This window comes from Condylura cristata, unplaced genomic scaffold (assembly GCF_000260355.1).
Source record: "Condylura cristata isolate star-nosed mole 26May11 unplaced genomic scaffold, ConCri1.0 scaffold00039, whole genome shotgun sequence".
NCBI lineage: Eukaryota > Metazoa > Chordata > Mammalia > Eulipotyphla > Talpidae > Condylura > Condylura cristata.
In genome coordinates, this window is record NW_004567140.1 from 5940999 (window position 1) to 5953093 (window position 12095).

General features: G+C 53.1%; 1 protein-coding gene and 2 non-coding genes across 3 annotated transcripts in view; 1 reads left to right on the forward strand and 2 right to left on the reverse strand.

The window, feature by feature from the left end:
* Window position 1: 1 nt before the first annotated feature.
* TRNAL-CAG lies at window positions 2-84 on the reverse strand. Its single transcript has one exon. It is a non-coding gene; the product is annotated as a tRNA-Leu (tRNA).
* A 2594-nt stretch (window positions 85-2678) lies between these two features.
* On the forward strand, window positions 2679-2752 carry TRNAT-AGU. Its single transcript has one exon. It is a non-coding gene; the product is annotated as a tRNA-Thr (tRNA).
* A 3215-nt stretch (window positions 2753-5967) lies between these two features.
* Window positions 5968-12095, reverse strand: part of WDR88 (WD repeat domain 88) — a gene marked incomplete at its 5' end in the record, with an annotated part of 15597 nt that continues 9469 nt past the window's right edge. Inside the window, 3 exon segments of the mRNA XM_012733170.1 lie at window positions 5968-6135; window positions 7712-7816; window positions 10851-10950. Of these exon segments, the coding sequence (XP_012588624.1) occupies window positions 5968-6135; window positions 7712-7816; window positions 10851-10950 (373 nt within the window).

The following is a 12095-nucleotide window of genomic DNA, read 5'->3' on the forward strand; positions in this document are numbered from 1 at the left end:
TTGTCAGAAGTGGGATTCGAACCCACGCCTCCAGGGGAGACTGCGACCTGAACGCAGCGCCTTAGACCGCTCGGCCATCCTGACTGCTTACTGTCAACGCTGCCAGAAAAATCCCTTCAGAAATTTACGAGTGTGCGCATGCGTAGGGGTGACTTTGGTATTGCTCTGCTCCAGGCACTAGGAGGCGCTATTAACCTGGCTTGGTTCGGAAGGGCGAGAAGAGCAGCGAGCCCCTAGTTGGCAGCGCTGAAGGATCAGAAATGCTGAACGACTGTGGTCTTGTCCTAGGACTCACTCAGTCGTGCCTCCCGCAGGTATTCATTCTACCAGGTGCGTCCAGTGCCCACGTGCGCTTGGATTCTTGCAAGCGCCCCTTCCTGACGTTTCTGCAAGCATCCACCCGTGCCTCTTCGGCGGGGAAGTCAGCCGCGTACCTGCACTAACTTGAGCTAGTTCGAGGTGTTTGCTGACGCCCACGCCTGCAGCCGGGACATAGAAAGGTCCGAGGCACGAGGACCGACTTCTCTTTCTCAACATTCGTCAGAAGTGGCGCACACGCGTCTCTCTGTGCAACTCATTTCCTCAGGTTCCGAAGGCGAGGAGCAGCAGGCGTGACTAGAACCTCACTTAGACTGAGGAGGAGGCCACTTGGGGGACAGTGACGGGATGGGGAAAAACGCTTTACTGCTGAAGAAAACAAAAGCAGCCCGAGGAAGGAGAGACACGTGAGAGGCCACACCTTGGGCTACTGAGAGTGGATGCCCTCCTCGACTTGCCCTGTGGGGCGCTGCCCAGGGCTGGTTCCAGATCTCAGGACTGAAAAACTGGGGAGCGCCCAGGCGCAGGACTGGAGAGGAAAGACGTGGACCAGAACATGTGGGAGCCCCTTGTCTTTCGGGGCTCTTGTCCTCCTGCCGAGTTCCTGCCTGTCAGCTAGGCGTAGGGTCAGGCAGGGGCCACTCACCGAGGACAGAAGCCCTGGTATGAGGCATTCAGGGGAACTCGGGTCTGTAAAACAGACAATAGGCTTGAGCAGCGGGACAATGGCGCCCCAGACAGTAGCCCCTGGCCACTCCGCCCGGCTTCCACCCCAGGAACTGCTTCCAGAGGCAGTTACGCCCTACTTTTATTTTGGCCCGCCTTTGTCCTGGACGTTAATCAATAGGAGACTGCCTTAGGGAGGGGGGACACATTATTTCCGCTGTAGCCCCCCACTGCTCGGCAGGGACTGCGAGTCCTCTTTCCCTCGCCCCGCACCGCTTCCAACCTGGCCCCGCCAGGCGCCCGGCGGGGACGCGTCTCCCCGCGGCTCTGCACGGTGCCGCCGGCACTTGCGGACACGGCGCGCCCCCACGGCACTCGGGTTTTTGGTTTTTGCTGTTAGCGTAATACCGAATGAACCTTTGATACAGCAAATGGGCTCTCAGATAAGAATTTGTGGATTTGCCTCCTTTGACAAATTTATGACAGAATTGGTTTTCCCAGAGCTCTTAATTGTGAGTTTGTGCTCCTTGCCGTTCCTCTTCCTTGCCGGGTTTAGGGTCAAGGAAAGGAATCCCAAACAAAAGCAAATGGTGGCAAAGCTTGCTGATGCCCACTTCTCTTCCTCCCTGTGCTGACCGCTGCCCGCTCCCCATCACTCTCGCTGGTTCCCCATTTTTGTTTGTCTTTGTGTAAAGAGGGCTGGTGCCCACTGGTCTCCAGCCCAGCACTCACTTCTACTCCCTCCCCTTGGGGGACACTGGCCCACCTCCCCTTTTCCTTGTTGAACATTGTATAAACAGCCCAGTAACCTGCCAAGGGGCAGGCCGGTGGGCTTTCCGACCTGAGTCTGCTGCCCTCCGCATTTGACACATAAAGCCACTTTCCTTTCCCTCAAACTCTGTTTCCTTTTATTGGCTGAGGGAAACTGAGACCGGCGTTCGGTAACACCTTCACTATTACGTTTTCTGCAGAGTGAACATCCGTGTGCAGGAGCTGCCGGCCACTGGCTAAGCCGTGTTTGCACAAACGCCCAGTAAACAGTGTCTGCGTGGGGGAGACCCGGGCGGGACAGGTGAGGCGCCTGCGTGGGGAAGGGGTCTCCCTGTTCTGGAAGCAGCTCCCCACGGAGGGCAAGGGGTGGGTGTTCCAAAGCCAGCGGCCTGAACGCCCCACGTTCCTGATCTCTGGGCGCCCCCTCAGCGCTGCTTTAGTACCCCGACCTCTGGCTCCGATCCGCGTCCAATCGGAGCTACGTCTAGCCTAGCTAGGGACGGCAGGGCTAAGGATCCCGACGGTCGAGGGCCCCCCGGGTTTGGGGGCACCCGGAACAGATAATATTTTCAGGGTGCGTGGCCATCGCGGGGTGTGGGGGCTGGCCTCGCCCCACAGCGGAGGAGCCGTCCCCTCGGCCGGGCGCGTCCGGTGGGCGTGGCGCGAGCAACTCCCAAAGATGTGGACACTCTGGCTCCCAGCCGGACGGACACCAGCCCGACGGGCGAATCCATCTCGCAGGCTCTACCCCCTCTCGTCGACGGAGTTTCCGCCTTTCTCGACTCGCGGGTGTCTCCCCACGGCGAGCAAACGCAGAGATCCACTACACGCATGCGCGAGCCGCTGGCAGAATTTGTACGCATGCGTAGAATCAACGGCATAAAGAGTGATTAGGAACAGATTCTCGCGGTACCTGTGCGGGCGGCGCCGTGGCTTAGTTGGTTAAAGCGCCTGTCTAGTAAACAGGAGATCCTGGGTTCGAATCCCAGCGGTGCCTCAACCGAGCGTCCTGGCTCTTTTGCCCAAGGTCTATTTTGCCCTGTGCCGGGCCTCCCGTCTGCCCCCAACTTGATCACTTGATTCCTCCGCTCTTAAGGGCTGTGAGGCTGATCCCTCAAGGCCAGTTTAGCTGAATGTCCTGCCTGTGGAGGGCGTCGTGCTGGCCTTCCTCCATGTCCACGCCTGGCACCTGCTCCAGCTGGGGGAACTCTCCGCGCCGGGCGGGAGCAGACCAGACACCCCAAGGGCTGCGCGAGTCTGGCCTGTGCGCGAGGGGCGTGGGGGGGCGGGGTGGGGGGGTGGGGGGGGCAATCCGCCTGTCCGGCGAGGAGCAAAGCGTCCCCGCGGCTCTGCTGGGGAGCGCGAGCCCCGGCTGTCCCCTGTCGATCTTCCCGGGGGGGGCACTCTGGCTGGAACTGACCACCTTTATTCTCTCCAACTTTGCGATCGCTGCGCCCATTTCGAGGACGCTTCGCTCCTCTCACGGCTTGGGCTTGGCTTGGCCGAGTGAGCAGCGGGCCCAGGCGGAGGACTGGCCCCTCGAGTCGCCCTGGGCGCGCGAGTCGCCCTGGCCTGCCGCCAGTGTGAAAATTCCAGGGAGATCGTAAATGGGGCTCTCGGTGCTGGAGCGCCTGCCGTAAGGCCTCCGTGGGGAATACACGGTGTGGGCAACTGCACCCAGTCTTGGGTGGGGGGGGGGTGATGGGGTGTCTCTGAGTCTTTGGAATAAAATTTAAAAAGTTACCCAGGTATTAACATGTCGAACTCAGAATTCATGACAGTGCCATAGGACAGTTCCCACGCCCTGCAGCTCCCCTCTGCTTTTCCAGGATCTGGGTTTGACATTGAAATCGAAAACCTGTCTGGCTACTTTGACTCTTGGCCAAAGAGGCCCAATTCCTTTGGGGGTGGGGGTGGGAGTGACTTCATAGGTCAGGGGACTTGAGACGTGTGGGTCTGACTTACTTCTGGCGTTTCTTTCCTCCTAGCCTGCATATTTGTCTGTTATTTGCCTAAAGGAGATGTGGGCTGGGGGACATGGCTGTCAGCCCCTCAGGCAGCAGATAAGTGAGGCCCCTGGCCTGGGTGAGCTTCCTGGGCAGTGAGCAAGACCAGAAAGGAGAAGTAGGCCCCGGGCAGGCGAGTCCACCCTTCCTTCTGTTCTATTCCTGCCTCAGGCCCTTTGCCGAGGCGCCAGTGGGTCTCGCTCACCTCCTGTTCAGTGTCACCACCTCCCCCAGGCGGCCCTCACCACCCTCTGTTCTCCAGTGCCTGCCTCCCCAGCTCCCAGGAAGCACCCCTCATTTCCTTTACAGCTATCTCAAAGTCTGAAATCATTCTTTTTTGCTCATCGCCTTTTCCCTCAAATGAAATCAAGACCCAAGGAGCCTCAAATGTCTGTTTAATTCTGTGTCTCCAGCACCTCATGATGACTGAAACATAAAAGGCATTTGCGGATATGTGACTTTCAGAACTGATCCTACTGTCTTGCCTTCTGCAATTTGATATTCTTGGAAAGCTAGTTGATCGTTTCAAAGGCAGCAGGTCTTAGAATGTAGTTCACGGATCTCTGGGGATTCCTAAGACTCTTTCAAGAGGTCAGACTTGATTTCATTTTTTTTAAAGATTTATTTATTTATGCATACAGAACTGGGGTACAGGCCAGAGGTGCAGGGGGTGAGAGGCTTCACCAGCGACAGAGTGGGGAGCAGAACAGGCCCACTGACGAGCAGCGGGCGGGTCAGGAGAGACCTGCCACACACCCTGTGGGTCACTCCCTGGCTGGAGTCAAACTCCTGCTGCAGTGGCCGTGGGCTGCTCATGGTGCTTTAACCCACTGCGCCACCAGGGAGGGCCCTGATACAATAACTTTAGAACATCTTCATCACTGTGTTAGTGTTCTCCAGAGAATCGACATGTAACGCTATGTACATAAGATTTAGTCTAAGGAACTGGCTCACACCGTCAGCAAGGCTGACAGCTTCTATGAATGCAGCTGGCAAGCCACACCCCAGAAGGCCCAAGGTGGAGTTCCAGTCTGAGTCCAAGGGCCTCAGTGCTGAGACCTAGATCCAGGAGAGGTGATGACTTAAGTGATAGTTTAAGAGCATCAGGCAAAAGACCCAAGGAGAACTGTTAGGCCACCAGCGACAGGACCTTCAGGAGAGCCCAGCGCTGGAGTTCTGAAACGTTCATACATCATTCATGTAAATCGATGGGGAAATACTGGCAAAGAGGGTGTCCTCAAGATATCTGGTGGGCCCTCCCTGGTGGTGCAGCGGGTTAAAGCACAGCACCAAGAAGCTAAAGCCACTTCAGTGATGGTTCAATCCCCACCCTGGAGGTGACCACATGGCGCGGCAGACCTCTCTCCTGACCCGCCCGCTGCTCCCCTCAGCAGTGTGCTTCGTCCATCTGCCTGTTCTGCTCCCCACTATCTTTGGTGAAGCCTCTCGCCGCCCCTGAGCCTCTGGCCTGTACTCCAGTTCTGTGTGCACAAATAAATAAATCTTTTAAAAAAAAAATATCTGGTGGAAGTCCTGTGAGCCAAATATAATGGGAAAGGGAGCCCTTCAATTTTGTTCATGGAAGCCTCCACTCTTTCTGGCAGAATTGGCTCACATGGTACGACATGTTCTAGAAGCAGAAGAAGGCTGTACACATGCACAGACCTTCTCGAGATGGAAAAGTCTAGGTGCAGAGCATGAAGCATTCTGTGAGGGAAATGCCAGCACCACCCTGCTCTGGGCAGACGGGTGCACTAGTGACCCTGCTCTGGGGTCACTAGCTGGGGAGGTGCCCATAGCCCTCGCCCCACTGAAGTCTCCTTCACCCAGGGGAACCTACAACCTCCCTACAGGCCTTACAGGTCAGCTCCGTAGTCCAGGATGCCTTCAAAAGAGAGAAAGGGGACCCCAACATGTGAAGCTTAGAAGCAGGGGAGATGCTTCTAGAATTCATGGACACATTTGTTTTCCAAAGGAATCTAGATTTATTCTGCACGAAAGCCAAAAACAAAGTGTCTGGTCCCCATGGATTATCAGCACTGAGGGCTGCAGCTGGGGAGGGGGGGAGTTCGGCCAGGCTCAGCCCTGGCCCCCGACTGTCAGGCCCCGCTGGCCAGGGAGGGTCCCCAAAGGTCCTGCGAGACCCGAGACCCAACACATTGTGACCAGTGGCCAGTGCCTGAGCCACGCAGGGCCCCGGTGGCCATCAGTCATCGCTGCTGGACTGCTCCCCGCTGGGGCAGTCCTTCCCCTCGGGCGGCTGCACTCCTGCTGCCCTGTTCTTTGTGTCCATCCGGCAGAACACACATATGGAGGCGCCTTCGGGTAAGGTGTCAGTTTCGTAGACAGAGAAAGGCCTGTTACAGCTTTTGCACTGGAGTGCAAAGGTTTAAGATCAGAAAGGAGACGCATCAGAGAGGCCCAGGCATGCGGCTGGAATCCCCTCTCCCGATCCACCCTGGCCCGGGCCAACGTGCCAGTGGCCTCTCCCAGGGGTGTCGAACTCCGCAAGGTGCCAACTGCCAGGCTGCTAACAAAGACCAGCACGGGATTCCCTCCCAGCCCTATCTAGGCTGCCAGCTCAGTGCGGGACGCAGGCGTGGTCAGCCCCTCAGCGGCGGAAAGGACAGGCAGGGTATCTGTGCAGGCACCACCCCAGCATGCTGGGGTCCCTAACTTTTACAGTTATCCCTGAGGTGCAATAAGACAAGATTTCTGGACAAAGCAGATGCTTACTCTAGATAGTGGTACTGAGCAGCCTCCTCCACCTCTGAGCCTTTCAAAGCACACAAAGAACATGGATGCTGCATCCTAGCTTTCTTACCACCCCTGCTGCCCACAAGCAAACGAGCAGCACCACAGAGTGGGTCTTTCTGGGGTTCCCACCACAGCATGGCCCCCCCAGGATGAACCTGCAAAGGGCGTGCCCGGCGCTGGCGCTGGCTGCCTGTGCTTCGCGCCCTCACCCACTAGGGGGCAGCAGAGCCCGCCGGCGAGGCTGGCAAACCCCGCCCAGGCAGCATCCCGGGAAATTCCAATCCTGAGGTTTCCTTGGTGGAAGGCAGAGGATTCCTCTTCGCTACAGCTGCAGGTAGGCTTCTTTCTTTTGCATGAAATGGTATTCTTTACCTGCCTTATTATATACTGCTACTTTACAGCAATATATACTGTGTATCAGGTGTGACAGTTGTAACAACAGCCCAGAACAGGGCGGAGAGGAAGCAGCTTCCAGGGCAGGTGGAGGGTGAGGTAGGCACCTGCAGCCGGTCAGCTTCCAGGCCAGGCCCCAGGGCCAGCGTGGCCACGGAGACCCCTTTGCTCCTGCCCACAGGCTGTTTCTGGGGCCATTCCCAGAGGCAGTGGCTCACAGCCAGACCTTGGAGGCAAGCCTTGGGGCGCCAGGATGAAAGAGGCCCAGCTGAGACTCTTTGGCCTCGTAAGTGGCTCCAGGCCAGGCCAGGCCTCACCTGGGGACCCAGCACTGTGCTCACTCTGCTACCAGCTTTTCCTCTAAGGAAACCCAAACGTGGGCCTCTTTCACCACACACACAGGGGCTAGGACCTGGCCAGGGTCTTCAGCCAGAGCCCCGGGCACCTGGGCCTCACCCCCCTCCTCAGACCCACTGGGCTTGCTCCCGCCTCAGGGCCTCCACCCTGGCTGTTCCCCGCCAGGCTTCGTGGCTCACCCCTCACCTCCTTAAGGCTCTGAACAAATGTCACCATGACGCTGCCCTTTAACATGTCGCCACCGTCAGCCCCCTCCTCCTCTCCTATAGATTCTCCTCCAAATTCCTAATCACCATGTGACTTAACACAGACTTTCCTAGTTTTACTAAGCGCCCTCAGGGCAAGAATTCCGATCTGTTTACTCATGGGCTTATCCTCAGTTATCCAGTAAAGTCTGTTTGCAGTTCAGTAAGTTAATTCACAGAGGGAATAAGTCATCAAGCTTGACTTTACCCAATACCAACCTTTAAGCCCAGGGCCTTTTTGTACTTGATTACCAAAGGAATTTCATCGATTTCTTCAATATTCCATACTCTCAGTGTACTGTCCTAGAAGAAATTAAACAGAAAAGCAGAAGTCAAAGCGCTGGGTCCATTAGCCTAGGACGCTCAAGGAGGAACGTTCAGGTGATGTGTAGAGACCTAGGCCTGAAGCCGGGCAGCGTTAGGGTGAATAGCTCCCCAGATTCTCCAGCACCTCCCCAGCTTTAGCCATGAAAGCCCCATGCCCCACGGCTGTCACAACAAACTCGCCTCAGGGTGTGACATGTCCAGTTGTTCTGTAGTGGGTGTGAACGTCTGGGGGAGATATGAAGCTCATGTAGCAGCCCCCCAAAGAGGAGCTGAAAACAAAGCTATATTTAAAGAGAAAGGGATGTGCACTGTTGATTCACCTTCCAAGGCTGCTGTCACTGGTCACCATGACTGATTTTTCAGTGCGCATTAGCCACTGTTGTGAATCACTAGTGAGGCCTGTTCAGAGGCAATTTGGCTGCATTTAATCACGAGTGTTACCAGTCTGCCTCTGTTTGTACCTGTGGGTTGACTGTTGTGCTTTATGTTAAGAAGTGTTAGGACTTTATTCACAATTTAATATTGCAAATATTGTGAACACGTTTTCTAAGAGTTCATCAGGGAAATGCCCATCAAAACCATGACGAGGGCATCCCTGGTGGCCCAGAAGTTAAGTCTCAGCAGTATCACTACAGCTGCCTCAGCTCGACTCCCGGCCAAGGAGCTGACCCACATGGCGGACAGACCTCTCCTGTCTCCCTGCTGCTCCCCTCAGCAGTGGGTTTCAGTCCATCTGCTGTTCTGCTCCCCACTCTGTCTCTGGGGACTCCCCTCACCCCACATACACCTTTGGCCTATATCCCAGTTCTTGTATGTATATATAAAATAAATCTTTTTTTTTTAAATCATAATGAGATACCACTGCACACCCACTAGAATGACTGTCTCCAAAAGATAGGAGTAAGTGTTGGCAAGGATGTGGGGAAAAGGAAACCTTTGTACACTATGGTGGGGGATGTAAAAGATGCAGTCACTATCGAAAATAGTGTCGAAGTTCTTAAAAAAAAATAGAGCTACCATGGGGTCTATATTCATTTCGCTCTTGGGGGTATAGCTGGAGAAAATGAAAACACTGTCTCAAAATGTCCATACACAGCAGTATTATTTACAATAGCCAGGACATGGGGACAAGCTAAATGTCCACTAAAGAATGTATGGGTAAAGCAGTCATGGTAGGTAGACAGATAGAGAGAGAGAGAGATGGATGCAAGAGAACATTATTCAGACTAAAAGAAGGGAATTCGCCCTCTGTGACACAGGTGACTCTGAAGGGCATTGTGCTAAGTGAATACGTCAGACAGAGAAAGGCAAATGTGACTTCAGGTATGTGTGGGGTCTAAAGCAGTTGAACTCATGTTACACTGAGATGGCGGTTACCAGGGACTGGGAGCTGGGGGAAATGGGAGATGTTGGTCTAAGAGGGTAGCGTCCATCTGGAAGGTGGTTATAATTAATAATGCGGTTTATATACTTGGAAGTTGCTAAGAGGGTAGACCTTAAGAGTTCTCACCACAAAAAAAAATTAATGAGTAAACTATTATATTATTTAAAAAAAAAAAAGAATTAGCAGCTAGATAGAAACTATGTGACATGATGCCCTGTTCAGCTGTGACAATGTACTAGTGTATCAAATCAAAAGAACTGTGTGTGCGCCTTAAACAGACATAATTTTATATGGCAAATGTATTTCAATAAGGCTGGAAAAATAAATACGAGTAGCAGCTCTTTAATCAAGCCTATTTAATTTATATTTTCTTTTTTAAAGTCTTATGCTTTTATATCTTAAGAATATAAAAAATTTTAAAGTCCAATAACCACTTTTCCAAAAAGCCGAAATAAATTGGTGTATCTGAGGACAGTAAGACACAGTGTAAGATCTTCTTATAATTTTCTTAAGCATACTTATTTCATGAGTCCTGCTAGACATTGCTAATTGCTATTAGCTCATTCTGTTGGTGTTTTGTTTCAGTCACAACATTTACACAGCAGAAAAGTAAGATGCACAAAATATTTCAAATAAACACTCACTTTTCATGCTTCATGTTTACTGTTTTCCAGCTTTACTGAGATTGAGTGACATCATTTTCTGATTTTATGAATATAATTATCACAGTAAATGACATTCACTGTAATGCAGCTTTGGTTACGTTGACTCCCTAACAGGTTGTCAAGGTAGGCAGTCTTGTCTGCAGTTTCCTAGAGCTAGAACACCCCAGCAGAGAGGATGACCTGGCTCTAGTAAAGGTGGGTGGTAAGGTGGACCCCACTTCTCTAGAGCCAGACCCTTGGGATATCGGGCTTTTAACGCCGGCACCATCATGGAGGTCCCCTGTTTTTGTTTTTGTCACAAGCTTTTTTTCTCTAGTCCTTATTCAAATTTCCTTTCCTTCGGGGCCATGAGTTGGTGTAGGGTTTAGGGCAGGAAGACCCCGTGTGGACCTCAGCTGTCCTCTGTGTGCAAGGCCTTCCCTCCGAGGCCTCCTGTGGGCTCCGTCACTCACCAGGGTGGGGAGCTCTTGTTCCAACAAAGCTCAAATGTCAATGGTACAGCTGTGGAAATCCCACATGAGTAGAGGGAAGGACCTGCTTTTTTAAAAAGAAAAAAAGAAAAAGATTGTATTTATTTTTGCATCCAAGAGCTGCTGTACAGGCCAGAGGTATGGGGGGTGGTGAGAGGATTCACCAGACACAGAGTGGGGAGCAGAACAGGAGGAGAGACTGAAATCCACTGCTGAGGGGAGCAGCGGGGAGACAGGAGAGGTCTGCTGCGCCCTGTGGGTCACTCCCTGGCCGGGGATCGAACTCCTGCTGCAGTGGCTGCGGACAGCTTCATAGTGCTGCGCTTTAACCCCTTGTGCCACACTAACCTGCTTTTTACCTTGCGGGTAGCTCCCCGGGAGTAACCTGGCAGGAGTGAACCTCAGCCTGAGCCTGCTGGGGAATGTTGTTACCCACAATGCGCACACGCATGGTGCAGGTTTTAAGGCACTCAGAGCTTGGTCACTCGTACCTTTGAAGCAGACAGGATCCATTTCTTGTCGTTGCTAATGGCAACATCCATCACCCAGTCCTCGTGGCCCTGAAGAACAGGAGATTTGAATAATAAGGACCTAGAGAAAAAAGCTTGTAAGAAAAACAAAAACAGTGGACCTCCATGATGGTGCAGGGGTTAAAGTCTCAGGGCTTTTTTTTTTTTTTTTAAGATTTATCTATTTATGCATACAGAACTGGGGTACAGGCCAGAGGTGCAGGGAAGGTGAGAGGATTCCCCAGAGACAGAGTGGGGAGCAGAACAGGCAGATTGATGAAGTACTGCTGAGGGGAGCAGCGGGCGGGTCAGGAGAGGTCTGCCATGCCATGTGGGTCACCTCGGGGCCAGGACTGAACTCATGCTGAAGTGACTTTAGCTTCTTAGTGCTGTGCTTTAACCCTTAACCTGCTGCGCCACCAGGGAGGGACCTCCGGGCTTTTTTTTTTAAACCAGCCACTTCAGCCTGAGTTAGATCCCGGGGCCAGGGAGGTGACCCACATGGCACAGCAGACCTCTTCTGTCCCACCTGCTGCTCCCCTCAGCAGTATATTTAAATAGACCTGCCTGTTCAGCTTCCCACTCTTCCCTAGTGAGTCCTCTTACCCCCACATCTCTGGTCTATGCCCCAGTTTTTGTATGCACAAATAACCTTTTTTAAAAAGCAATCAAATGAAGTGAGGAAGCCACCACATTGCTTACATCTAATTACATGTACAACCAACTGATGAGCAGCCCTGGTTTCACCAAAAAGATTACAAAGTGCCAGGCTTGTGAGGCTCGTGTGTGAAATGCACTGTGTGTCTTTACAGTTCTCTGGTGTTTAGGAGGGAAGAGTTCTGTTTGCCACTGGTCCTAGCGTGTCTCCAGCAGCTTTTAATGTGCATGCTTTGTTCTGAGAAATACTACTCAGATGTCCTACTGGGGAGGGGTGTTGGCTTCAAGTAAATGCAGATGTTTCCACCTTGGCTCAAATGAATGTGTCTGTTTGGGGGGTAAGGGGGAGGAAGTTTCTAGAAGCCTAGATCGGAGGCTCCCTGGCTGTCTGTGGATGGCCTTCTTCCTCTGCACAGTAATGTCTGTTATGCTAAGACATGTTCTCACCTCTGGGGGTTAGCCTATTCTGTTCCACCTGCCTGGAATGCCCTTCCCTGAGCTCCTCACTCACCTAGCCCTCCTTTGCCATCTGTTCTCAGCTCAGATGTCACCTTCCCAAGAGACCCTCCC